A 27,990-nucleotide genomic window follows, 5' to 3' on the forward strand; every position below is an offset into this window, starting at 1 on the left:
TTATCATTCTGAGTGAATTCTCCTTTCCCTGATATATAAACACCTCATATATGTATATTTATACTTCTAAAATACAGTTTGTCTGCTAGGAACAGAGCGTTGCCCGTTTCTGTTAGCTGCTGTGAGCAGGCCCATCTCTTTCCATCCCTTTGTCATCATTTGGTGTCTGCTAGATTACATATATTAAATGTCGGCAGCGTGCACTTGACTCTGGCTCTTTCCCCAATTTGACGATCCCTGCTATTAATGGTGGTGTTTAAGTCCCTCACATTTAGTGGGACTGGCGATAGGGTTGGTCTTAGTCTATGTCCTCTGTGACTGTTACCCTGGAACGTCCCTTTCTGTGGTTGGGTGGTGGTTGTGGAACACGGTACCAGCTGACCTCGGACCACCGTCAAGTCACATTGGCCACTTAGAGGACAAGAATCTTGAACATCTTATTTTAATGTCCTTAGACCTTTGCTATTGTAGCTGTTTGCTGTTTTTCTATATTTTTAGAAACCCACGATATGTTATTATTTTTAGCTGAAATTTAAAAAACAAAGCACAGTGTGTTGGATTTCCCGCCCCGTTGCCCACTTCAGCGTGCTCCCCTCTCGTGCAGCTCCCTCTGACGTCACCCCCTGCCTGGGTCCCCTCCAGGGGGTCTTCAGTGCAGGTGTCCTGGGATGCGTTCCCAAGGGGTCTGGTGTGTGGAAAGGCTTCTGCTTCACGTGGAGCTTTTAAAGGCTGCTTCCCTGGTAGAGGGTGCTGGTCTGGAGGGTCAGTGGGGTCTCCTCCCTGAGTGCTATGATGCGCCGCTGCCTTCCTGCCTGCCTGTTGCTGACGAGCTGTGCTGTCTTTGGTCCTTAATATGCCTTTCTCTTTGGCTTTTTAAAGATTTCCTCTTATCATTAGTTGTACACAATTTTATTTTTTGGGTGGAGGGATACTAGGATTGAACTCAGGGGCACTCAGCCCTATTTTGTATTTCATTTAGAGACGGGGTCTCACTGAGTTGCTTAGTACTTCCTTTTGCTGAGGCTGGCTCTGAACTTGTGATCCTCCTGCCTCAGCCTCCCCAGCCTCTGGGATTACTGGTGTGCGCCACCTCCCACCATCTGCGATTTTATTCTGATATGATTTGGTGTCTCTTCCTTCGCATTTCTTACTTGGAATTCTCACTTTCCTGGATATGATTTATACTTTTCGTAAAGTTTGGAAAGTGTTGAGATATCATCTCTTCAAATTTGATTTCCGCCCCCTTCCTTCTCCTGGGGAGACTCAAATTGCTCCTGCACCATGCCCTCTGGGGCGTCCCACAGTGCGCTGACCCTGGGTTCCAGTGTTTCCAGTCTGTATTCTACTTGTGTTTCATTATTGGATTTTTTCTGTTGATCTTCAAGTTTATTCAGGTTTGTCTTTCCCTCCACAGGGTCTTGTCTCTGGTAAAGTCATCCGTCTTAATCGGCAGAGCATTTTCAGATTCTTCTTGGTGTTTTCCGTCTCTCAGCCGCTTGTTTCACTCCACCAATCGGAACCTAAGTGTAGCTGTTTAATGTCCTTGTCGATCACTGATTCTGCCTTTTCTAAGTTGCTTCTGATCCGTTGCGTCTCCCCTTCGAGGGGGTCTTATGCTCTTGCTTCTTTGCACATCTGGTAAACTTGATCAGATGCCAGACAGTGTGAGTTTTACCTTGTTGGGTTTTGGATACTCCTTTACTTTTTAAATACTCTTGAGCTTTGCTCTGGAGCCCAGTGAGATTATTGAAAACAGTTTGTCCTTGCTGTCAGAGCTTTGGAAGGGAGGGCGAGGGCACCTTGTTCGGGCTGCTTTTCTCCCATGACTGGGGTCACACCACGCAGAAGACCTCTAGAACGCCCCATGGGCTTGGCGGGTTCCGAGCGTGGTCGATGGAAAAGGAACCCCTCTCAGTGCCGCCGAGCTCAGGCATGGCGCTCGCCTCCTTGTGTGGCTCTTTTCCCGCTGCACTGAGTGCAGATACGAGGGTGGGTTTCTGCAGATCTCCCGAATTCTCTCCCTCTCTGTGCTGCTCGTCCCCCGGCTCTGCCCTGAGAGCTCCAGCCACGTTGGCCTCGGGCGCCTCCAGCTCCCCCTCTCACAGAGCCGTGGCTCCTTGTTCCCTGTCCCTGCGCTGGGAGCGGGAAGCCGTCCTGGCACTAGCTGTGGCAGTGGGAGCCCCTCGCAGCGCCCTCCCAGGGGTCATGTCTGTGCTGCCGAGGTGTGGTGTCTGACGGCCGTGATCCGGGGCGTTTTTGCGGTTTCTGTGTGTTGAAGGCAGGAGCAAAGCCGGGCCTGGTGGCTCCAGCTTGGCAGGGAGCCTCTGTGCCGCGTGCTGTTCTCAGGACTGAGTTTTCCTTGGTGTGGAACCGGGAGCCACAGGAGGAGTCTGAGGTGGACCTGACACACGTTCCCACGTGGTGGGCAAGTGCAGGCATGAAACGTCAAGTGGCAAGCAGCTTTCTAACATGCTGCACAACGGCCTCGTCCAGTCGGCCGACTGTCCATCCTGTGCACTGACGCGACCAGGCCTCCAACAGCCTCCCCCTGGGAGGCACCTGGAAGTGGGAACTGAGGGGGATGGAGCCAATGAGTCCTGAGGAGGGGCCGCAGAGCCTGACCTCTCCCTGGGGGGAGCCAGGATTAGGCACCACCCCAGAAGCAGGGATGCCCTCCCTTGAGCCCTCTGTGGCGACGAGTCCCTCTGGGGAATCCTCCCCCACGTTGCAGGAGGACAGGAGGGAGGGGGAGAGGAGAGAGACCAACACCAGCTTGAAGGGGCCCCACATCTGTCCGTGCTCCCGCTGAGAGCCCCGAAAGCTCTCCTCACCTAGGGACCTCACCCCGGATACCTGGGCGGTCAGGGACGTCTCCCATGCCGTCCTGAAGATATGGGGTCATCCCGGTCAGTGCCAGAGCCAGAGCTGGGGGTGGAGTGCCCTGAACCCTCCCACACCACCAGCCTTTCTGTCACCAGCCCCTGCCAGGAAGGCAGATCCCACCAGGCTGCAGGTGACTCTACTCAATAGTGTCCTGAGACCTCGACCCCCGCCTCCTCCCAGGGCTCAGCCAGGCCGTGAGTGGAAGGCTAGACCCCTGGGAGCCACCTCCCAGCCTGATCCAAACCCAGCGACTCAGCATCCTGCGCTTCCATCTTGAACACAAACGTGCGCAGCCGTCTCTCCAGCCCCCCTTCCCTTTCAGAATCTCCTCCCACGTCCCAAGACCCTCGAAGGAGTCCTCCTGCAGGAAGTCCCCAAAGGACTCTGCCGGCAGAGACAGGCAGTCACAACACACCACTATCCTGCTCTGCAAGTCCAGGAGCAGCCAGGCTGCCCTGATGCCCAAGGAGCACAAGATGTTCATGGAGGAGGCCTACAATGCGGGTGACCACCAGGCCTGGGACTCGGCCAGGGCAAGGAGGGGTGCACGGGGGTCGGCTTCCAGCAAACCCTACCCTGTTCCTCCACTGGACGCAGTCCTGAGGGTCAGGGCAAGAGGGGGGTCCTCTCCAGGACTTGGAGATGGCGCGGGGTGCACACTCACGGAGCTTCCAGCAGGGAACCCTGCTCCTCCCTTGGCTTCCCCATGCCCCCTTGGGGCACCATCCAACACCCCCCAAGTACCCATCTTCCATCCTACCTCCCGTTCCCCTCCGTTGGCTTTCATACCTCAGAGCCTCAGCGCAGGCCTGACCTCTCCCTGCAACGCTTTCCCCCTCATGGAGGGCGAGAGGATCAGAGGATGGGGAATGGAGGGAGAGAAGGACGGATGAATGAATTTATGGTGGACAGGAAGATGGACAGGTGGAGGGACCCATCTATGCACAGATGATAGTGGGCAGATGGATGGACCTATGCACCATGGGTGGGTGCGTGGGTAGATGAGTGCAAAAATGAAAAGATGGATAGGTAGACGGACTGGTGGACTAACATATAGGGATGAATGTGTGGGTGATGGACAGATGAGTGGACAATGGATGAGTGGATGAAGAGGTGGGCAGGTCAGTGAGTGGGTGGGAATCCACGTGGGTGCACAGGACAGGCAGACTGGAAGGCATTCCTGCTCTTTGCCCCTCTCAAGCCCCGTGAGGACATTTGGGCAGCGAGGAGGCCCAGGACTGCCCAGGCACCTGGTCCTCCTGGCGTGCAGCTCCCTCCTTGCCCCCCGACCTCCTTCCCCTGCCCACTCAGCCCTGCGGCCCCGAGGTGAGCCCCAGAGCCCAACCCCTCACACCCTTCTTGCCAAATTCAGCCATCTGCTTCAAGATGCTCCGGGACATCGATAGCTCAGACCCCCTGCACCTGAAGTACATCATCAAGAAGATCAAGGACATGGCTCAGGTGTCCCCCTACCTGGTGATGGAGACCATCCACGACTACTTCGCAGACAACCCAGAGGTGGGCGTGCCCGGGCCCTTGGGAGCAGACATGAGGGCGCTAGACCCCAAGGGGCTCCTGTCCTCCATTGTACTCATTTGGGGCAAGACTCAACGTCCTCCTGTGCTGAATGGGCTGAGGAAGGAGGAGGGAGTGGACACGGCTTGGCCCTCAGAACACTCTGGTGAGGCAACACTCTGATCCTCGCAGACTGGGGAGCTGAAGCTGAGCGAAGTGGGGGCAGAAATGGATGGAGGGTGGGTGGGCAGAGTTGGGGGCTGCATGGACGATGACTGCCCGGACGGGCGTGGACTCTGCTCATTCCCACGGCAGTTACCTGAGATGGGGACGATCCCCTTCCGCGTGGTCTCTGGTTCCTATCCAGGCCTGCACGGAGCAGGCATTTCCTAAGGGCTGCCCAGTGCATGGCCACACACAGCCACTCCTGGCCTCCCCTCTGCCTCCCTCCGTCCAGTGCTCCTGCTGGCATCCCGGGTGTGACCAGACCCAACCGTCCAGCACCTCCTCTGCTGTCCATAGATCTCCAACCGGCACAAGTTCCGGCTGTTCCAGGTCCTGAAGAATGTCATTGGTGCCAGTGACGTCATGGAGGACATCTGGAAGAGGCGCTTCATGCAGCTGGCCCTGGAGAACATGACCAAGTCCACGGTGGGTCTCCCCCGTCCTGGCCAATGGCCACTCCCCCAGGGGCTTTGGGGATGCAAGTGGCTCCCCAGGGATCCCAATGACGCAGAGCTGCTGGGTCTCATGGTCCCCCAGATGGTGTGTGTCCACTCCTGTGTCCTCACCACTGGCCCTTCAGAGGGACAGGTCCATGCATTCTGGGGCTGAGGAAGCTGAGACTCCCTGACCATCCCTTTGTGGCTGCCCACACTCCAGCCTCTGGGAGACCTAAGTGCCAGTCCAGCCCATTCCCCAGGCTGCAACTCAGCCCTCGGCTCCTGCCCCTGGGCTGCTGCCCGTGGAGGTGTGTGGTCTGGACCTGAACAGCCTCATCCCCAGGCCAGCAGCAGTCTCCAGTGATGGCCTCCAGGGCTGTGGGGACAGGGGTGTATCTCAGACCAGGTAGCCCGGCAGCCCCATGGTGGGGTCCTCACCCACACAGGCGAGTGGTGGCCAGAGGGCAGTGGCCAGGCCCCCTGCAGTCTAGGCCACAGCACCACCAAGCCGTGACTAGGCCACTTGACCCAGGAGGTCGTGCCAGTGACAAGGAGGCCAACGCCACTGGGAAACGGTCTTTTGTGCAGTGCCCAGGCCACACAGGGCCACAGGGGCCTGTCCCTCACAGGCCAGGCAGCGGGCAGCAGCCATGCCTTAGGCCTGTGGGCGTGGGCAGCACAGTGTGAGATGTCCCCTGGGCCACTAAGGGGCTGGGGCTGGCCGGTGTCCGAGGTTGGGGAAGGATGGCACGATTGTGATAGATATCCCCCCTGCCAGGAGGTGAGGGGCCTGTGTCCTTCCTGGGCCGTGTTCACAGCCTTACAGGGAGCTCATTAGGACAAGCAGACGTCAAAGGCCAGCGCAGAGCCCACCCGGGTGGCCCTCCAGCAGGCGCTCTGGCCCCATTCTACAGAAGGACAGGGAGGCTGGAGTGTGGGACTGGCCAGGGGACAGCCTCGTGGGTAGACAGCAGGTGCACCCCAGAGAGCTTGAGAACCGTGGGCGGGGAGGACAGAGGGAAGGACAGAGGGGACCGGGGCAGGTCCACCCGCTCCTTTCTCTGTTTAAACTTGTGTGTGCACGTGTGCATGTGTTGTGTGTGTGTGTGTGTGTGTGCACGACCTTGCTCCTGTGGCGTGCTCGGGGTCTGTTTAGACATGTGTGGCTTCTGTCATGATAAAGCGCTGGCAGGGCGGGTGCAGGGAACTGAGCGCACAGGACCCCTCCCGGGGCAGTTCTGGGCATCATCCTGGGGTCTGCCTTGCCCTGGGACTCCCACCACCCTTTCCATTAGGAGACCCCATTGCTACACCCCACGTCTTCCTCCTTCCCGATTCATTCCCTCCTCTGCCATATATCAAATTTATTTTTCAGGCAAAGATACATTTTTTGGAGGGGAGGGGGGCCTGAGGATTGAGCTCAGGGACACTCGACCACTGAGCCACACCCCAGCCCTGTTTTGTATTTTATTTAGAGACAGGTCTCACTGAGTCGCTTAGCGCCTTGCTTTTGCTGAAGGTTGGCTTTGAACTCATGATCCTCCTGCCTCAGCCTCCCAAGCTGCTGGGATTATAGGCTGCTTTTAAAAAAAAAAAATGCCTTTTATTGTTGTTCTGCTGCCAACTTTTAACATTCATTTTTCACTGTTGCATTGTAATTATACGTGACAGTGGCTTCCTCCCACCACGTGCACGTAACATGATTTGAGCAGCCTTGTTCCCCGATTCCTACGCAGAAGACACTCATCTCCAGCTGCTTCCTCCGGAAGAGTGTTTGGGGAGTAAACCGTGAGCTATGAGTTTCCAGAACCCTCTGTGTCCTATGGGGCCCTGGACTCTAGATCGCCGTCCCTTCGTCCTCGGCCCTCTGTTGAGCCATGGAGGCCCAGGCCGTCCTGACGCCACCCTTCTGTAGGACCTGCCCTCCCCGGGGGCTCACAGCACCCGAGTTCTGGAGTTCCACCAAGGCGCACCTCGCCCTGGGTCCACGCAAGGTTGTGGGCTTGGCTCTCGGCCTCTCCCGCTCCTGGCTTAGCTCTTGGACTTGGAATCTCTCGACTGTCTGCTTCCAGCTCCGAGAATAGGATTGCTGTTGTCCTTTTTAAATTCTCCCAAATGTAGTTTTAAATGAGGGTTTTTCTTTTTTTAAGCAAAATCAGATCCAATCCATCCTCTTAAGAAGCCCTCACAACCGTGTGCTTTCAAAGAACTGCAAAGACCTCTCCATTTCCTGAGAGCAGGGAGGGGCCCTTGGACACCTGCTCCTTCAGATGCCACCTAAGGCAGGGTCTCTGCTGTGCCCCCCCCCCTCCAGCTGCCGTGCGGGATGCAGATGACAGAATCCCACGGCAGCTGAGAAGGACGGTGGCCGCCCAGGGCCAGCTCCGGGCACAGGCTGGCTCCTGCCCAAGGGTGGCTCTGTTGGGCCTGGGGCAACCAAGAGCCCACCCTGCAGGCGGAGAGTCCCGGCAGGAGCACAGCCTGGGTTCTGAACTCTTGGTGACGTTACAGGACGTGACATGTCCTGAGCGTGCCCGGGAGTGGGCCTTAGACACGGCGAGGGCTTGGACAGAGGGCCAGTGGGAAGGCAACACCGGGCAGGCGGCTCCACAGAAGCAAGGCCCTGAGGCAGGGTGGAGGACAGTGTGTTCTGGGACTTAAGGGGACCCAGAGTCCAGAGCCTGGGCACAGAGCTCCCCTCCGTTCCCTGGGCCTCTTGTTTCTTTCTTTTTTTATTTGTTCTTTTTGGTTAGACGTGACGGAGAATGGGTTTGACGTACCCTACCTACAGGGCGTACAGCTCCCATTCTTGTGGTCGGACACGGTGTGAGGTTCACATGAACCCAGGAAAGGGGTGTCTCATTCATTCTACTGTCTTTCCCATTCCCATTCCCCTCCTTCCCTCCCTTCCCCTTGGCCTGATCCAGTGAACTTCCATTCCTCCTCCCACCCTGCTTATCGTGAGTCACACCCACATATCAGACAGAGTATTCTGCCTTGATTTGGGGATTGGCTTATTTCACTTAGCATGATAGTCTCCAGTTCCACCCATTTACCAGCTAATGCCATTATTTCATTCTTCTTTATGGCTGAGTGATATTCCATTGTGTGTGTATATAGACCACATTTTTTAATATTTATTTTGAGTTGTAGTTGGACACAACTATGTGGTGCTGAGGATGAAACCCAGGGCCTCGCACATGCGAGGCGAGCACTCTACCGCTGAGCCACAACCCCAGCCCCTAGACTACATTTTTTTTATCCATTCATCTGTTGAGGGGCACCTAGGTTAGTTCCATAGCTTAGCTATTGTGAATTGAGCTGCTATAAATATTGATGTGCCTGCAACATTATAGTGTATTGATTTTAAGTCCTTTTCATATATGTTGGGGAGTGGGATAACTGGGTCAAAGAGGTTCTATTCCAAGTTTCTGAGGAATCTCCATACTGCTTTCCAGAGTGGTTGCACCAATTTGCAGTCCCACCAGCAGTGAATGAGTGTGCCTTTCCCCACATCCTCGCCAATGTTCATTGTTACTTGTGTTCTTTAAAGCTGCCATTCTGACTGGAGTGAGATGAACTATCAATGGAGTTTTAATTTGCATTTCTTTAATTGCTAGAGGTGTTGAACACTTTTCACTTTGTTGACCAATCGTATTTCTTCTTCTGTGAAGTGTTCAGTCCCTTAGCCCACGATGGATTGGGTTATCTGGGGTTTGGGTGGTAAGTCTGTTGAGTCATTGATATATCCTGGAGATCAATGCTCTATCTGAGGTGAGTGTGGTCAAGATTTTCCCCCCTTCCGTAGGCTCTCTCTTGACATTGTTCTCTATGAAGAACCTTTTTAGTTTGACTCCATCCATTTACTGATTCTTGATTTTCCTTCTTGTACTTTAGGAGTCTTGTTGAGAGGTCAGTTCCTAAGCCAGAATGATAGAGTTCAGCCTCCTCTTTCCTCTTGCACGCTCAGCGTCTCTAGCCTAATGCCGAGGTCCTTGATCCCACTTTGAGTTTTGTGCAGGGCGGGAGACAGGGGTCTAATTTCACTCTGCTACATATGGACTTCCAGGTCTCCAGCACCGTGTGTTGAAGGCTGTCTTTTCTTTCTCCAGTGTATCTTTGCGGTGCCTCTGTCTCGTATGAGGTAGCCGTACTCATGTGGGTCTGCCCCTGTGTCCTCTGTTCTGCACCACTGGTCTGCAGGTCTGTTTTGGTGCCAGCACAGCCGTTTTGGTCACTGTGGCTCTGTAGTGTGGCTTAAGCTCTGGTATTGGACGCCCCCTTCTTACTCTTCTCACTGAGGATGCTTTCCCTACTCTATCAGCCTCCGTTTTCCATCCCCCAAATGCTGTGTCGAGCAAACCACAGGCGGGAGGTGCCGGGCTCTCTGCCTGCCCTGACTCCCCCTCCCCCCGCCAGGAGCTTGAAGACATGTACCAGAACGCGGCCAGCGACGTGCTGGTGGCCCTCTGCAGGCACTCGTGGCCGGAGGTGGCCCAGCACCTGGAGACGGAGTTCCTGACAGGTGTCTTCCCGCATCGCAGCGTCCTCTATGTGATGGGCACCCTGTCCTCCCATGGTATGTGCTGCCTGCAGGGGGGGGGGGGCAGGGCCTGGAGGCAGATCTGAGGGGAGGCACACCCACCCTGAGAGAGCGAGGCTCATGTGGGTGGCACCAGGCTGCTGTGCCCCAACCCCCAGCAGGTACTGGCGGGAACTGCAGCTGAAGCAGAGGAGTTGGAGGAGAGCTGGCCGTGCAAGGGCCCAGGGGCAGCAGGGAGGAGACAAGAGGCCTCCTAGGACCGGGCCCGGAACCAGGCAGGACTCAGCTTAGCCTGGCCTTGTTCCTCCACCCTGGAACTGGCAAAGGCTGGAAAGGGTCCCTCTGCACCTGAGGGGCCTCCAAAGCAGCCCCTACTCCTGAGGTGGGATTTCCAAATCTCCCATAAGGCTTTCTCACCTCACAAGACTCCCTGAGCCTTATTTCCCCAAACTTGAAGGAACTTCAGCACACCCTAAAGGCCCTACTCAGAGGAGTCCCTCCTGTCACCATTAGATAGCCTGAGGTCCAGAGAAGGACAGGGCCTTGTGAGGCCACACACAAGGGGCCAGGGCCATAATGCCAACCCAGCTCCCTGGACCTGACCAACTCCAGTCTGGCTCGCGGTCCTCCTGGTTGCCTCCCCTTGCCCCGGAGCCAGGCCAGGCAGAGGCAGGACAGTGTCCCCCCCAACTCAGTGTCTGAGGGCTGGAGGTCTGGCTGTGAGCTCAGACTTGGCTGCAGCCCACCTCCGTCTCCCACAGAGGAGCTTCTGAACCGGGAAGACAGGGCGCGCTGGGAGAACCTGCTGGCCCAGGTAGGCAGGGAGACCGGCTGGCCCTGGGCGTCTGTGGGCAGCCAGGCCAGGTGGAGGGTACAGTGGGGAGGGAGGAGGAGGGAGGGGGAGGGAGGAGAGGGGCAGGGAGGGAGCAGGGATGTTCCCCACGTACAGATGAGCAGACGGGAGGGGACTTAGCCACAGTGGGGACTGGAGCCTGGGTCTCTGGTCCTGAGGCAGCGCAGGTGTCCACACACAGGCCCTCCACTCTGCCCAGGACCTGGATCCATGATGGCCAGGGACCAGAGAGGACACAGGGGCCCGAGCTGAAAGGGGGAAGCAAACTGGGGTGCTCCATCTCAGGGCAGCCCCATCGGACACACCCCCAAGTTGGAGCTCACAAACCTGAGAGAAGGGACATGGGCCACGGCAGATCTGGGTCACGTTCAACCAATCACAGCTGTGTGGCCCGGTGGCCTCGTCAGCCTCGCTGTTCCTGAGTTCACCATCCGTCAATGAGGATAAAAGTCCTGGCTCAAAGGGCCGCCGTGAAGACCGTGGGCGCTGAGCACCATGGAGCCTTTGCAAGGCACCCACAGGGCGAGCCGGGCTCAGCGCTGGTCACGCTGTCACAGCGCTGAACAAGAGTAATTAATGGAACAGACACAGAAATCACTAAGGAAACCGAAGACCTGCACAACGCAATTAACCAAATTGATCTAATTGACATTCCTTTCAAATGCAAATAGAACATTCCGTAGCTTACCACACACTGGCATCTATCAATATTTTCAATAAATTTAAAAGGGCTGAAGTCAAACAGTACTTTCTCTGAGCAAAACATGAATTAGAGGTCAATACTAAAAGGTATCTGGAAAAACTCCAGTGCTTGGAAATTAAACGACACAGTTCTAAATAATCCATGGGTCAAAGAAGAAATCACAAGAGAACTAGAAAATATTTTTATTTTAATTGAATGATAATGAAAACACAACATAGAAACATTTGTGACATATGACAAAAAGCAATGCTGGGAAATTTGTATTTTAATGCCTATATTAGAACAGGAGAAATGTATAAAATTATTTAAATCTTCATTTTAACAAACTATGAAAAAAGAGCAAATTAAACCCAAAAAAAAGTAGAAGGAAGAAAATAATAAATACTAAACCATATGTTAAAGAACTAAAAAAGAGACAAACAACAGACAATGAATAAAACCAAAAGTATCATCAAAAGATTAATAAATTAATAAACTGATCAAGTGAAAAATCATACAATGTCAGTTTCAGGAAAAAAATAAGGAACATTACAAATCCTTTAGCTATTAAAGGATGATAATGAAATATGATTCCAATAAATCAGACTAAAGATGCAATGAATTCCCTGAAAAACATAAATTACGAAGCTGACACCAGAAGAAATAGAAAATCTGTGTAGTCCTATATGTACTAAAATGGTAGTATAATTTAACACCTTCTGGTTACCAAGCCACATCCATTTTACCTTCCACACAACATGTCAAACACTGAAGAGTCTTACAAAAGAGAGTCTATTCACCAGGCAAGAGCATGGAGATGGGAGAGCAAGTCTGAAATTCACCTGCCTGATTATAGGGTTTGGGGCTATTTATGGGATGAGGCATGGGGAAAGCAACTGGATCAACTTAACAACTGTCAACACCGTGACCCTCACGTCAGCAATGTCAGGTATAGTCAACTAAAAGCAAGTGACTAAGAGCAGGTGAGTCCAGAGGGTCTACTCAAAAGCTAAGAGCAGGTGATTTTTTTCCAGGTCTTCCCTCTGTCTCATTCCCACAAAGAAAACTCCCCACCCAGACACTTCACTGGTGAATCCTATCAGTAGTTAAGAAAAAAATAATACCAATTCTACACAAATTATTTCAAGAAAATAGAGGGAGAAAGAAGTCTTTCCAAGTCATTTCATGAAGCCAGCAAATCCATGATACTGAAACTAATGACATAAGAAATAAAACTACAGTGCTGCAGTTGTGGCTCAGTGGTGGAGCACTTGCCTCCCATGTGCAAGGCACTGAGTTCAATCCTCAGCACCACATAAAAATAAATAAATAAATAAAGGTATTGTGCATTAAAAAAATAAAAGAAGTAAAACTACAGTTCATTTTCCATGAAGATTGATTCAAAGGCTTTTAACAAAATATTAACATGCTGAATAAAAGGATAACACACCATGATTAAGCAGCGTTTATCTGAGAGACACAAGGTCGACCTATTGTATGAAAAGCAATAAATGTCATTCAACACACCAATAGAATGAACTAGAAAAAAGTCTGATCATATTTAATAAAAATTATGAAGAAAAAGCATTTGACAAAATTTAATACTTATTCATGTTAAAAAAGCTCTCAACAAACCATGAGTAAAAAGAAACTTCCCAATTGACAAGGCTTCTGAATCTACAGCAAACACACTTACTGACAAAGACTGACTTTCCTTGCTAAGATCAGGAGAAATAGGGCAAAGATGCCCAGTTTTTCCTCATCATCAGTATTGCACTACGATTTCTAATCAATGCAATAAGGTAAGAAAAAGAAGAGAAGTCATACAGATTGCAACTGAAAAAGTAGAACTGTCTTGCTTTCCAGATAACATGGTCTCATACACAGAAAATCTTACAGAATCTAAAATAACTGAAAATTACTTACAATTGAATTTAGCAACATCTCAGGATATAAGATTAACATATAGAAATAAACTGAATTTGTATTTATTTGCAACAAATAATTGGAAAATGGATTTTTTAAATGGCACATCAGCATGAAAGATATGAAAGACTGAAAGACATATCGGATGAAATATGTGCAAGATCTTGACAGTATTACAAAAAGTAAATTTTTAATGGAGATGTATGGTGTTCATGAATAAGAAAATTAAGTAATGCTAGGATATCAAGTCTCCCAAAATTGGTATGACAGTCCAAAATTAATTTTTTAAAAGCCAATAAAAGTCCCAGAGGCTTTGGTGCAGAATTAAATATATTTTAAAAGACCATCATCCAGGTCCCTGCAGGGACACTACAAGATTATAGGGTAGAAACTGTAGTACCTCGGATTCCCCACTGCTAGAGAGGAAGACACACAGACAACATGAGAGACAAGGGAAGGAAGAGCCGGAAACAAACCAACTGTACAATAATGGAGTCCACTGACAGCAGATGAAACGTCAGAGAAGTTCAGAATGTACAGGATTAAAACGATCTGCAAGGAAAGAATGATATAAAAGAGCAAACTCAGGCAGCAACTGACCACTCCAACAAAGAGATAAGAGAGTAAATACAGGTAGAAAAGATTACTTCAAGAAAAAGATAGTCTCTGAAAAAAAAAACAGATATTCTTGAAATGAAAGAAAGAATAAACCAAATAAAAAAATTCAATAGAAGAAAGCATCAACAACAGACTAAATCACCTGGAAGACAGAACTTCAGGCAATGAAGACAGAATATATAATCTTGAAAATAAAGTTGACAACAAGTGAAGATGGTGAGAAACCATGAATAGAACTTCCAAGAATTATGGGATAACATCTAAAGACCAAATCTAAGAATTATTAGGATAGAGGAAGTCACAGATACAAACCAAAGGAATGAAGAATCTATTCAATGAAATAATATAAAAATTTCCCAAACATGAAGAATGAATTGGAAAACCAAATACAAAAGGCTCACAGGACACAAATGTACAAATCACAACAGATCCACTCCAAGGCACATTATAATGAAAATGCCTAGCATACAGAATAAGGATAGAATGTTAAAATCCTCAAGAGAAAAGTTTCAGATCACATAGAGAGGGAGACCAATTCAAATCTCAGGAGATTTCTCAACCCAGACCCTCAAACTCAAGAGATCCTGGAACAACATAGACCAAGCTCTGACAGAAAATGGATGCCAACCAAGGATCTTATGTCCAGCGAAACTAAGCTTCAGATTTGACGACTAAATAAAACCTTCCATGATAAAGAAAAGTTAAAAGAATTTACAGTTAGAAAGCCTGCACTACAAAGCATTCTCTGGAAAATGTTCCAGGAGGAGGAAATGAAAAACAACAATGAAAATCAGCAAAGGGAGGAACTACTCTAAAGGAAAAGCCAATCAAAGGAGAAACCAAGTGAAGTTAAAAAAAATAAACCAAAATATCCAGAAATACAAACCACGTCTCAATAATAACCCTGAATATTAATGGCCTAAACTCATCAATTTAAAAACATAGACTGGCAGATTGGGTTTTTAAGAAATACCCAACAATATGCTGCCTTCATGAAACTCATCTCACAGGAAAAGACATCCACAGACTGAAGGTGAAAGGGTGGGTCAAAACATACCACTCACACGGACCGCGGAAGCAAGCAGGGGTTTCCATCCTCATATCAGGTAAAGTGAACTTCAAACCAAAGTTAATCAGAGGGATAACGAAGGTCATTTCATACTGCTTAAGGGAATCATCACAAGACATAACAATCATAAATATTTATGCCCCAAACAATGGAGCATCTACGTATATCAAACAAACCCTTCTCAATTTCAAGAAGCAAATAGACCACAACACAATAATAATGAGTGACTCACCACTGGATAGACTTCCAAACAAAAACTAAACAAACTTTGGAACTCAATAATTCAACCAGTGACTTAGACTTAACAGACATATATAGAGTATTTCATCCATCATTAAGTGAATACACTTTCTTCTCAGCAGCACATGGATCTTTCTCTAAAATAGACCATATATTATGCACAAAGCAACTATCTGCAAATATAAAAAAACAGAGATACTACCCTGTGTTATCAGATCATAATGGAATGAAATTAGAAATCAATAATAAAATAAAAGAATAGAAGCTATTCCAACACCTGGAGAATAAATAATATGCTATTGAATGAGCAATAGATAGCAGAAGATATCAGGGGAGGCAATAAATATAATCTATAGGTTAAATTTGTACATGGAAATTTCAAAGGACCTAAAGTAGTTAAAATAATCCTTTTATAAAACAAAGTTGCAAGAATTCCACAACTTGATTTTGAGATTTTTGTAAAAGTCTAAAACCATAGTAAAAGATCATTTGCTCTAAGGCACAGAAAACAGAAAGATGAGGCACTGGCTCTGGTGAAACAAAGAAATAATTAGAAAATCCCTCATAAAACCACACTCACATACTCTAATGATTTTTAAAGCTGCCAAAGCAATTCAACCAGGAAAGGAAAGTCTTTTGAACAAGGTTCGTGAACAACTATCTGTTTCTGAGGGGAAAATGAACTTTATTATCTACCTTAAACCACTTTCAAAAATTAATTGGGAGGCTGGGACTGTGGCTCAGCGGCAGAGCGCTCCCCCAGCTCGTACAAGGCCCTGGGTTGATCCTCAGTATCACATAAAAATAGATAAAATAAAGGTATGTGTCCAACTACAATAAAAAATAAATATTCTTTAAAAATTAATTGGAACCAAGATCTAAATGTAAAGCCAAAACTTAAAAAGCACCTAGAAGAAAACACAGGATAAACTTGCCAACTTGGACTAGGTAACTATTTCTTGGGACTCAGACAGCAATAATATAAAGAACTGACAAGTTGGATTCCATTACCATGGAAACGTCTGCTTATCCAAAACAGAGAAAGAGGGGCCACAGACATGGAGGAAGTACGCACAGACCCACGTCCATCCGTCAAGGGACTGTGCACAGAGTGAGAAAGCGCTCCCACAGCTCAGCGGGAACACTGAGCCGCTCTGCTCTCTCAGTGAACAAGATGCAGACGGGTGCTTCCCGCAGGAAACCATGGAATGGCCCTGAGCAAAGGAAAGATGACCACAGTGCGGTCCCCGGGGAGCTGGAGAGTTGCCATCACATGCCCCTTGACAGTTCAAACAAAAACGTGAGGGCACCCAACCTTGGCAAGGACAGGGAGGCGGGAACCCTGCCAGTGGGACTGTCATGGTGCTGTCTCTTTGGGAACCTGACAGCTGTCACTCAGCAATTCCGCTTGTAGGGATTGTACCCAAGAGACGCAGAGGCTTGTGCACACAGGCTCCCTCCTCCTAGGAAGTCCCCACCAGCCTCATTCTGGGCAGCCTTTAACCCAGCTACCTGGGAGGCGGAGCATTTCCCCGGGGGGGGCGGGGAAATGCTGAGAATTGAACCAGAATCGAAACATCCCTTTTCCAGAAAGAGGAGGCCGCTCTGCAGTGGGGTCGGTCAGAAACCTTGGGAGTGACAGGGGTGATGGGGATTCCTAGGAAGGGCGTGAGTGAGCTCTCTGGGGTGAAAGCACCCACCCCACATCTTGATGGTGTGTGGATGACGTGGGTCTCTGCTCAGATCCTTGAGCTGTGCGCTGAAGACCTGTGCATCTCACTGTAAGTTAGAAATGGCTTGATTTTCAAATACTTAATAATTTTGAAAATCAAAATGCTTGGAAACAGATATATTTCAAAATTCAGAACATTTCAGATTTTTTTAAAAATAAAACAAAATGATGTCCATCCTGTATATTCCTCAGACATCTAGAAGAAGGGTCTGGAGCAGGTGCAGAACCAAATGCAGTGATAACTCTTCACGTAGATACCAAATACAGTAACTCCCATGGATCGTGCTGCATCCGTTTGGGTCAATTTTTGCTACCCAATGAGGTCACTGCAGAGCTCTGGGGTGGGCTTTTGTTTTCTGAGTTTCAGGACCTGGGGGGCTGGTACTTACAGCAATAGACATACAGAAAGGGGGTTGACAGGAGCCCCTGGCACTTCTGGGCTATCTGAGGACTTCCCAGTGGGCAGAGTCTCATAAGGATCCCGCAGTCACCTGTCCTACAGGTGGAGAGCCACTGTTTCATGTATCAATGTGAACAAAAGACCTGACAGAGCAACATGGACGAGGGAAATTTATTTTGGCTCCTGGTTTCAGGGGTTCGGTCCATGGTCAGCTGACGCCATTGCTTGAGACCTGAGGTGAAGCAGCACATCAGGGTGGAGAGGCCTGGTAGAGGGAAGAAGCTCAGAACACGGCCACCAGGAAGCAGAAAGAGAGAGGGAGAGAGAGAGGGAGAGAGAGACGGAGAGCTCTGCTCACCAGGGGTGAAATACAACCCGCGTCGGGGACCTGCTGCCTCCAGCTGCCACCCAGCTAATCCAAGTCGTTGATTAACCCGTGGTTATGTCACAGCTGCCTTAACCTAATCATTTCCTGTCTGGACTTTCTGGAATTGTCTCACACGTGAGCTTTTGGGGACACCTCATACCTCAACCATAACAGCCACCCAGGGTCTGCTGCACCCCTGCATCAGCAAGTAAGCCAGAAGTGGAGCACAGACTCTACCCTAAGTGGGGAGCAGTCTCCATTTCAGGGACCCAAGGATCTGCACCAGGGAGGGCTGAGGAGATCTCCCCTGCAGGGTGCACTCTAAGCTTGTCTTCTGCCCAACAAGACGTTTCTCCATGGTAAATTATTTCTTCAGGATAAATTCCTAAAACTAGACTTAACTGGGGGAAATGCATGATATTTTAAGCTTTGATTGATGTTGACATTAATGTTTCCAAAACCTTTAAAAAATCTGCAGATCTAACCACCTTCCCACTAAAGACACTTCCACGAGGTTAGTCTTGCCAACCTTGAGGTTAGTCCTAAGAGCTGCGAGCTGTCGCTCCTGTGGCCTCTCGATGGAATGCAGAGACTCTGGTCAGCACAAGACCCAAGAGGCCTCGCCAGCTCTGCAGTCCGCAGCCTCACAGAAGGGCAAGGGCGCCCCCTACAATACAGAAAAGAATGTAGCAGACACGTAAACCAGGCACGTCGCTGCTGACCACCCCTCCCAGCATCAGCCACAAACACGTGAGCAAAGATGTGAGGATGGCCACAGCGTCACTCAGCAACAGGAACCTTCCAGCCCATGACAACCTAGGGGACAGGGTCCTGTGTGGTCCCTCACTGACATCATGCAGCATGTGACTTGCTCGGGTTTCACTTTCCGTCAACCTTGGCCACCACGGTGCGCATCTTAACAGCCACTCCCTAAATCTGAGCAAAGCTGGGTTTGTGGACCTTCATCCTGCGTCTTCTCCTCAGTCTCAAGCGGATGGCTTGCCTTTGCTTGTGGGTTGATAAAGTGCCATTTCTTACTACTGACATCTGCCCCCGGCAACAGATGACAGCAAAAGAAACAGTCTTTCTGCTTCAGTCGTAACGGTGTTCCTTAACACGCCTCCTTCAGTGTTGACCATCGCACTCCTCAGTCTTTTAAGATCTGGGGTTTGGAATTATGCAAGGGAGGGGTGCCTCCCTGACCAGGAGAATCTGGTGGGGGGGACCCTGGACTTGCTGAGTCCCAGAACGTGGGAATGTCAGAAATGGACAGATCTTCTGCCTCCACCTTATGAAGCCGTGTGACCTGGGCTCCCTGAGTCCTTCGTCCACTCACCCACTTGATCTCTTGCTGACCAGAGTGCACGTGAGAGCATGTTCCATGTGCCAGGCACTTCCAGGCCCTGGGACACAGTGTGTCCTGCCCCTGCAGAGGGGCGTCCTCAGCCTACATGAGCATCTGTCATGGTGAGACTGGCCAGAGCCGGGGTCGGGACCACACCCTGCAGCCTTCCCCCGCCCCCCCGGGCTTCTGATTTTCCTGCCTCGACTTGAACACATCCAGGGGCGTCCTGAGGAATGTCCCCCACCCCTGAGTGCTATCAAACAAAAGAGTGGTATGGAGACCCAGAGGAGGGAGGCACCAAGGGCACGGGTTTCAGAACTCAGGACTGCCTGGGGCTAGGCGGGCTGGTAGAGGCCCCAGCTCTGGGAGTGGAGGGAAGGACAATCTAGCCTGCCCACCCTGTCTGCTCACAGGTGGCTGCCAAGTCCGTCCCGTTCCTGAACACAGACATGTGGTCCAGGGAGCTGCTATCGGCCCTCACCACGCCCAGCCGTACCCAGCAGGAAGAGTTACCAGAGAAGGTGGGCCCTGCTCCCGGTAGCCCCCACCCCACCCCCCACACGCACTGTCCACAGGACACACAGGTCCTGGAAGGAAACTGGTGGACCCAGAGGAAGCGGGTGGGTCTGGGCAGCAGGACTAGAAGCCCATCCTGCTGCAGGCCAGCGGGGCAGCCAGCCCCAGGCTGTTGGTGAGGGCTCTGAGGGCCCAGGGGCAGGTCAGGGAGGCTGCTGAGGAGGAGGCAGTCGGCCAGGAGGGTCCAGCCGCAGACAGGATGCTCCCTCTCCTCAGACCTTCCTGTTCACCTTCTACGGGATGGTCCTCCAGGCAGAGGAGGAGAGCACCACGGTCAGGGCACACCTGCAGTCCCTCCTGGAAACCTCCCACCAGTGGTCCAAGCAGAGGGAGGTGAGGACCCAGTCCACTCTGTCCCCACAACTGGCCACACACTGGTGTCGGCCCCCATCCTGGCTGAGCCATCTCCCTGCTGAAACCCCGACCTTGGTTTCACACTGGACTCTGATCCTGTTCACAGCTTGGGCCCTGGCCATGCACTGAGCCCTGGACCCTGATGACAGGCTGAACCCTGGCCACAGGCCCAGTCCTGGCTCACCCCGGACCTTGCCCACAGCTGGGGTCCTCCTGCTCCACCCCACACATCTGTCTCTTCATTCCCACCCCTGATCAGGCCTTCTTAGAGCTGGTGGGAGAGATGACCAGTCTCCAGGGCCCCCCTCTGCCTCCTGCCTCCCTTCATCCACCTGCCAGACCCCATAAGAGATGTCCCCAGGGGTCAGGCCGAGTCACATGTCCTGAAGAGCAGGCAGCTGGGAACTAGATGCCCTAGGATCTCGGCTGAGTCCCCCCATCCCGTTCCAGTGAGTGGGCTGGGTGTGGGGCCAGGTCCAGCCTACAACATTGGGTCCCCCACACAGGGCATTGCACTCACAGTGGGGCTGGCCGCCAGCCGCCACCTGAATGACGTCTGGGCCATCCTGGACCAGTTCGGGCGGAGTGGGCCCATCAAGTGGAGCCTGCACAGCTTCTCCCTGAAGGTACCTGCTCGGGCCTCAGCACAGGGCTGGTCCTGGGCCTCCATCCTCCATGAAGACCAGAGCCTCCGAGCAGGGACTTCCGGGGCACGGCAGGGCCAGGAGCACGGGCTCTGGGTCACACAGCCTGACTCCAGTCCCACCTGCAGCATGGCCCCCTGTGCCTCAGCTTCCTCCTAAATACTGACCCCGACCTGGCCTGGGGCTGAGGTGAGCTGAGGCACCCACAGCACAGCTGGAGCAGTGTCATGCCCAGCCGTGCTGGGACAGCGCTGCCAGCTTGAGGTCGGCCCTCAGGCATGTGACCATCCTAAGGGAGACAGGCCAGGGACAGCCATGAAGGTGGACGCAGCACACCATGTGACCAGGGCAGCCCTGGCCACAAGGAGGGAAGGGGTTCTCTGCCTACCCTTCGGGTCTGCTCAGTTGTCCAGATGCCCAGTGAGGGCCAGGACACCCTGGGGTCCCACAGCTGGCAAGTGGCACAGCAGGGCCTGGAGCCTGTGTCTCCAGCCCTCAGAGGTGCCTCGTCACTAAGGGCAACACCTCCACCAGGGTACTCAGGTGACACCCGGGGGGGGGGGGTGTCTCACCCAGAGGGAGCAGCCCTGTGCCTTCCCAGCTCTCTGTTAGGCACACCCTCCCAGGCCCCCACAGCCCAAGGGGGTACAGGTGCTAGGCACTGCCCTGTCCAGCAGAAAGAGGGGCCAGGCCCTGGGCTCCTGGGGAAGGGGCCACCACAGAGGGGGAAGGTGGAGGCCTGGACACTGGCCATTTCCTACAGCGCTAAACAAGCCTGCGCACATCCCTGGGTGGCCCACAGGGTGGCTCAGCCCCTCGAGGGGCAATTCCATGCTCCCTGGTCTCCTAAGATATGCACAAGCCCACCACCCTGGGACACCTGCCCCCCAGCAGCCTATGGGGCAGGGTCCTTCCTCTCAGCACCTGCCCTGGTGCCTGAGCACCATCCCTGCCCCCACGTGCCAGGGCCCGACCTCGGAGGACCTGCGCTGGAAGTGGGCCAGCAGCACCATCCTCCTCGCCTATGGCCAGGTGGCGGCCAGTGCCAAGGCCCACATTCTCCCGTGGGTGGACAACATCTTGTCCAGGATGATATTCTACTTCCGCTACAGCTCCTGGGTAGGGGCAGGGCTGCTCGCTGGAACTTCCCGGGCCCTACTGCACCCCCAGCACAGTCACAGAGCCCAGGGATCCTGGCATCCACAGGGCGGGCAGCCACCTCCCCACTCCCACCAGGCCCTGCCCCTGGCTGCCCCCAGCTCCTTCTCCACTGTCCTCCAGGCTCTGGGGAAGACCCCACCCCACTCTCCGGGTGACTTTGGTGGGCGGGGCTACGGAGAGGCTGACTCTTCCTCTGCACCAGCAGCCTGCAACCAGGCGGCACTACCCAGCACCCACTGGGTGCCCGCCATGCCCCAGAACCTCCCACAGGCTGTGGCCTAGTTTAAGTGGTGTCGCCTCGTTTGCATTTTTTAAACAAAACCACAGCCCCCTCCTAGAGACATCCCCAGGTGGCTCACAGCTGGTGCTCTCTGCTGCACCCTATCAGCAAGGACCCCACTGCCCCTAAGACATCAGCCTCACCCCTTGCTGGCTCCCATGCACTCCGGGGCCCTCTTCCTGACCGGTGCCCCTTGTCCTGGGCCTGGCCCCATGCAGGACGAGACCCTGAAGCAGAGCTTCCTCACTGCCAACCTGATGCTGATGGGGGCCATCAGCCGGAATGAGGGTGCCCACAGCTACGAGTTCTCGCAGATCTCCGAGCTGCTCGAGTGTCTGATGGTGCGTACCAGGCCCCTGCGGAGGCTGCTCCTAGACCAGGCCTTCTTGGTGGCCGCTGCTGGAGGAGCGGGGTGGGTCTCCAGAGCACTTCAAGCCCCACACAGGCTCTCACACCTGGAAATGCTCCTGTCCCCCGTCACCTGGCTCTTACAGAGACCTGGAAGTGATGCCACCAAGGCCCAAAAAGGCCAGCCCCATCCATTCTGCAGTGCTGGCCCGCCTGGGGCCAGACCAGGCGCTAGGGATCGGGCCTCACAGGAGGCCAGGGCAGCAGAGGAAGGGCACAGGTGACTGAAGGGGCAAGAACAGCCCAGCTCCTCACTGCTGCTGGGTGCAGACGGCGAGCTTTGCCCACCTACTTCACAGGTGACACAGGTGGCACTGTTCTGTCACCGGTTCAGCCCCTCCCCCACGAGGCACCTGACTCCCCACGCCCCTCTGGAGTGCCTCTGGAGACTGGCCTCAGGTCAGGCAGCTGTACCTGGCCTGATCCAGATCTGACCTGCCAGGCCCCAGGCTATGCTATGGCTCTCCCAACAGGGCCCAAGCCACAGAGGACCCTCCGGGTGGGTGAGGGCCAGGGTCACGGGACACAGGCACCAAGGCATGGAGGCCGAGCAGGGACCTGATATCAAAGGCGGGCGGGCAGAGCCTGAGCGCGGGCCCCGGCCTGGGGACTTGCAGGTCTTGATGGAGAAGGAGCCCCGGGACGCGCTGTGCACGCAGAGCAGGCCGCAGGCCCTCCACATCATCAGCAGCCTCTGGTAGGCCCCCAGCCGCAGCCCTCCCCACAGCAGCCCCCGCCTGGCTTGACGTTGGCAGGCCTGGGCCTAAGCCCTGCATGGAGGGGCAGCCCACGCAGGCTGCAGCATCTGGACACAGCCTCTCCCTGGGGGAGCTGACCCCCCAGATGCTCACAGTCACAGCTGCGACTGGCAAGACCCCAGGGTGGGTAGGGTCCAGAAAGCAAGGAAGCGCACGTGGAAACAGCCTACACCTCCGTCAACCCCAGGAGAGGGTCAAGGCAGACTCCAGGGGCTTGGGGTCCAGGCCACAAGACAGAGCCCCACTGAGGGCCCCACCCACAGACCAGTGAGGGTACACCTGGTGTCCCTGTCCTAGCTGGGTGGGGATGCCTAGGAGTGGGACCCAGGGAATCCAGAGCTGCCTGCTCTGGGGCTGCAGAGTACAGGCAGGCGGCAGGCGACCCGGACAGCCCAGGGAGAGGGCAGGAGGAGCTGGTGGACGTCCACTGTGAGACTGGTTCAGCCCCTCCCCCGCGAGGCACCCGACTCCCCACGCCCCTGTGCCCAGGCCTCCTAGAAGCATGAGACCCTCCTGCGCTCTTCAGGCACATCCTGGGTTCTGGGGACGCAGGGAGTGTCCCTGTTCTCCAAGAGCATATAATTGGGGAGGGACTGTCAGTACCCAGACCACAGGTGTCTCTGATGAAGTGCGGGGGCCTGCAGCAGGGAAGTGAGACAGGGAGGGGTCACGATCCTCGCGGGCTGAGGCTGTGTTGGGATAGCCCGGGAGGGGCCTGAGCCAAGCCCCTGCAGGGTGAGAGTGAGCCCTGCACACCCTTGGCTGCCAGGACAGCCAGTGCAAAGGCCCTGCGGGTGGCACACACCTAAGTTGTCAGAGGGCCAGCAAGGGCACCAGAGCGGCAGGGTGCGCATGAGTCTGCAAGAGGCGGAAAGCTAAAAGGTCTGCAGTGTCAGGCTCTTGCCCTCTGTCTTCCAACAGCAAGCTGAGGCCACCCATGGACACGAACAGGAAATCACGGCTCCTCTCCACCTGCCTCCGCAGTGTGTTCGCTCTGCCGCTTCTGGACGCCCTGGAGAAGCACACCTGCCTCTTTCTGGAGCCACCCAACATCCAGGTGAGGCCCCCGCAAGGGCATGCCCAGCAAGGGGGCTGGGCGGGAGGGTCCTGACCACCACCAGGCAGGGCCGGGGACCCTGGCAGTCTCCTAACTGCACCACTTTCCCACCTGTGAAGTGGGGTGATAAGAGTAGAACGGGTGGTCTTCAACCCAAGTGACTGAAATGAGATACTGGATGCGTGTGGCTGTGCAGTAGCCTGTGAGCAGGGATATGAGCAGCTTCCCTGCTGATCCTCAGCGCGAGCATGGGGGAGGCTGGCTACCCCAGCACTGACCACACTGCAGGGCCCTGTGGCTGGCTCCACGGCAGAGTTAGGCTTCTTTACTCTCTGAGCTCCCCAGCAGCCCAAGGAGGGAGAGTTGCCTCTCTCTAAAGGATGAGTTTCCCAGCCTTGCAGGAGCCCAAGAATCCCAACTCGGCCACTAAGGCCTGCAACCCCTGGAGCCACCTTCCCCAGGGACAGGCTCAGTCTCACCACGTAGCCACTTAGCCTGGCCCTGCCCCCTCAGGCCTCACCCAGCCTACTGCTGCCCAGCCAGGCTGAAGGAGGGGCTCCGGGACTGTGCTCAGCACCTGGCCCACTCACCGCCCCTTCCTAGGTTCTGTTAAATAATAGAAGCTGTCCCTGCAGAGGGACTCTGGGCATCGCTCATGGCCGCCACCAGGCCTGGGGCTGTGCAGGCAATAGGACCCCCAGGGGCGGGCAGACCTGGGACCTCCACCCCTCCCCCACACGGGCAGACCCTGTACAGGCAGACCACAGAGGCGCTGGACCGCATGCTGCAGAGCTTCATCACCCAGAGCCCCACGGCCGAAGAGCTGTACTTTCTACTGTCGGTGAGGCTGGCTGGGCAGCGGGGGAGTGGGGGGAATGTCCTCAGACCTGGGCTTGGAGGCCCCAGGAGGGCGGCTCAGGAAGCAGGGCCTGGATGGGGGGGTCTTTCCACACTAGGCATCACAGTGGAGGGGAGGGAGGGGCAGCAGGTGGAGCCCGGGGTGAGGTCTGGTGCGGAAGTGCACCCCCAGGGCCCTTCCCCTGCAGCAGTGACCCCGGCCTCAGCCTGTGGCTCTCACCTTGGCTTGCCCTCCAGGAGTCCTGCCGGGTCAGGGGGGAGACCATCACGGGGCAGTGACCACCCAGGCATAGGGGCTGGCCAGACAGTCAGAGGTCAGGGCCAGTGGGCCCTCATCAACTCGCCCTGAGTGAGGACTAAGGAGGTCCCTGGCCAGGAAAGGGCCCCAAAGCAGAGGGCACAGGGTCAAAGGAGGGGTGTGGGTGTGGAGGAGTTCTCCTGACCAGCGGGCAGCAAGGTGGGTGCGGTGGGTAGGGCGGGGGTCAGGGCAGCAGGGTGGACCCCTCTGGCTTGGGCGAGGAGCTGGGCTGAGGTGAAGCAAGGCCTGGGGGCCTGGGAACACAGGTAGAAGTCAGGAGTGGGAGGTGGGCAGGAGCAAGTGCCACCTGCCTGGCAAGTAGCCTGACAGCCCCCTGGGTGTTCCAGAGGGGCCGTGGCTGCCAGCACCGGAAGTCATAAAGGCTCCCCAGGCTCCAGACACAGAGTGTCCTCACCCTCCTCAGAACCCCAACTCAGGGAGCGCACTGCGCCCCACAGACAGGCTGAGGTGGCTAGCCCAGCCCAGCCCAGCCGCAGCCTGGCCAAGATGCCTAGCGCCCCGTGACCCCGGGTCTAGAAAGGGCTTAGGGCACATGGCAGGTTAAGAAACCGGAGCAGAGGGCTTCCCATGGAGAAAATGGCCACGCCCGTGGCAGGACTCCTGGGAACACAAGGACTGGGCAGCTGTACGGCTGGTGGCCTGGGAAAGACACAACCAGCCCGCGAAGCCCAGGAGCCTAGCCGAGGGCGGGGCTGGGGGCGGGGCCCGAGCCAGTGGTGGGCGGGGCCTTACTTCCCCGGGCTGCAGATGGCCCCCGACCCCGCCCATCCTGCAGCACCTGTACGTCTGGCTGGCATCGGAGAAGGCGCATGAGCGGCAGCGGGCTGTGCACACTTGTGTGACTCTCCTCAAATTCCTGAACCACAAACGCTGCCTAGATGTGAGTACCGGGCCCCAAATGCCCTCTGCAGCGGGGCTTCTTGCCCCAGAGCCCAGGGACCCTGCAGCCTGCAGGGGAGCTCTGGCGGAGCTCGAGGGCCTGTGTCCACACCTCCAGGCCAGAGCCTATACTTCAGCCCCCTGCAACCCCCACAGGGCTCCATGGCAGCCCAGGTAATGTCCCCTTTACAGAGTGTCCTCACCCTCTTCAGAACTTGAAGAAACAGGCTGGGGGAAAAGGACCCTGGTCGAGGTCTCTCTGCTGGGCTCTGAACCAGGAGGACACTGCCCCTGACCCAGGAGGCTGCTCTAGCCATGCAGTTTGTGGCCTGGGGCAGTGTTTCTCTTCCCCTGGCCTCTGCATCTCACCTGTAAAATGAGTGGAAATGGCTCCTCCTTGAGGTGTGGTGGGAGTCAGGTGAGCTGCAGGTTGTGAACAGGCTCTGAACCCAAGCCTGCACCTGGTGGGGGCCCAGGGGTGCAGCGTGGAACACCCCTTCCCACTGCCTGCATCCAGTGGGCCTCCCCTGCGCCATGGCCCCTGAGGTCCTGGGCTGTGGGAACCTGGCTCACTGCAGCCGCAGGAGCTTCTGCCAGTCACCATTAACTACAGGAGGCTGGGGACCGCCCCAGGGCAGGGAGGCACAGGACTGCAGAGGGCAGGGTCGTGCCACCAAGGAAAGGTCATTGCAGTCCTAGAGGGATTTAAAGTGGCTTCAGTTTGCTCAAAACCCACGTCCACACCACAGGACTGGGACCAGGGTAAGGCAGGTGAGGGGTGATGGCCTCAGGCCCTACAGGAGTGCCAGGAACTCCACAATCAAGATTAACCCTGCTTTAATGTGATTAGTGGGCCCCGTGATTGATGTGACCGTGGCCCATAGGCTGGCCACCTGTTTTCATCAATGAAGTTTTACTGGAACCAGGGCCAGGATTGGGGTCAGGTAGGGTTAGATCCTGTTTTTACTTAAGGTTGTCACACTTTTTTGTTTGTGTTCATTTTGATTTCTTTACTATCGTATTGACAGTAACATCATCTCTCTTGATTGCTAAGTCTTCTGGCAGCCTTTTATTTCGCCCACTCCCTAGCCTGGCCCGGCCACACAATCTGAGGGGATCCTTCCGACCCTTCAGCTGGGCTGGGTGCATGCATGACCGGCTGGGGACTCTGTGGGTAGGTTCTGCCTTCAGTGGTCCCCTGCACTCTCAACACAGCCAAAGGAGGGCCTCAAACGCATCGGGCAGCTAGTGGGCATGCTGGGGATTCTGTGCCAGGACCCGGATAGGGCCATCCAGCGCTCCAGCCTGGAAGGGGTGGGCCATCTCTACCAGCTCCTGATACGCCAAAAAGGTGAGCCTATGCGGGCCACCATTGGCACACCTGTCCCACCCCAACCACGGGCTCGGGTGGACTCACACCAGTGCCTTGAACTTAACCTCTCCCTCAATCTACCCCCAAACCCAACCCTGATCTCAGCCATAACCCTAGTATGGCCTTGCCCCAACTTCCAAGCCCAGGCCACAGGCCTGACCCATTTACAGATAATGACCCCATCCTAACTGCCCCCATCACAACCTAGGCCTGGGCCCACCTTTGCGCTGCCTCACCTTGCTCTGTCTCCGTCTGGCCAGCAGGAGAAACTTTTCAGGTGGAGTCACTGACCTCCAAGGAGTTCTCCCAGCCTGGTGCAGAGGGAGCCCCCCTCTGGAGCAGTGAACAGAAAGCCACTTCCCCGGACCCCCAGGAGCTGGCATCCCCAACGGACAGCATCTTCCACCTGGAAAGCTCCCAAGCCCTCAAGGTCAGAGCCCTAGAGTCTGGGCAGGTTGCGCAGCGCAGGGGCATAGCAGAGCAGGCCAC

General features: G+C 54.3%; 1 protein-coding gene across 1 annotated transcript in view; it reads left to right on the forward strand.

The window, feature by feature from the left end:
* The window catches only part of LOC124095719 (maestro heat-like repeat family member 5), a 60,919-nt gene that overhangs the window by 6,375 nt on the left and 26,554 nt on the right, over positions 1 to 27,990 (forward strand). Inside the window, exons 2-19 of the mRNA XM_058580782.1 lie at positions 2,106 to 2,222; positions 2,836 to 2,906; positions 3,040 to 3,387; positions 4,256 to 4,401; positions 4,921 to 5,049; positions 9,480 to 9,639; positions 10,365 to 10,417; positions 19,249 to 19,356; positions 19,628 to 19,744; positions 20,272 to 20,391; positions 21,376 to 21,528; positions 22,069 to 22,191; positions 22,876 to 22,955; positions 23,938 to 24,073; positions 24,819 to 24,914; positions 26,026 to 26,130; positions 27,345 to 27,480; positions 27,762 to 27,931. Of these exons, the coding sequence (XP_058436765.1) occupies positions 2,106 to 2,222; positions 2,836 to 2,906; positions 3,040 to 3,387; positions 4,256 to 4,401; positions 4,921 to 5,049; positions 9,480 to 9,639; positions 10,365 to 10,417; positions 19,249 to 19,356; positions 19,628 to 19,744; positions 20,272 to 20,391; positions 21,376 to 21,528; positions 22,069 to 22,191; positions 22,876 to 22,955; positions 23,938 to 24,073; positions 24,819 to 24,914; positions 26,026 to 26,130; positions 27,345 to 27,480; positions 27,762 to 27,931 (2,368 nt within the window). The remainder of the gene's footprint in view (positions 1 to 2,105; positions 2,223 to 2,835; positions 2,907 to 3,039; positions 3,388 to 4,255; positions 4,402 to 4,920; positions 5,050 to 9,479; positions 9,640 to 10,364; positions 10,418 to 19,248; positions 19,357 to 19,627; positions 19,745 to 20,271; positions 20,392 to 21,375; positions 21,529 to 22,068; positions 22,192 to 22,875; positions 22,956 to 23,937; positions 24,074 to 24,818; positions 24,915 to 26,025; positions 26,131 to 27,344; positions 27,481 to 27,761; positions 27,932 to 27,990) is intronic.

Source organism: Marmota monax, unplaced genomic scaffold (genome assembly GCF_021218885.2).
Source record: "Marmota monax isolate L192 unplaced genomic scaffold, Marmota_monax_Labrador192_F-V1.1 WCK01_AAM20220418_F8-fsc00073, whole genome shotgun sequence".
NCBI classification, from domain to species: Eukaryota; Metazoa; Chordata; class Mammalia; order Rodentia; family Sciuridae; genus Marmota; species Marmota monax.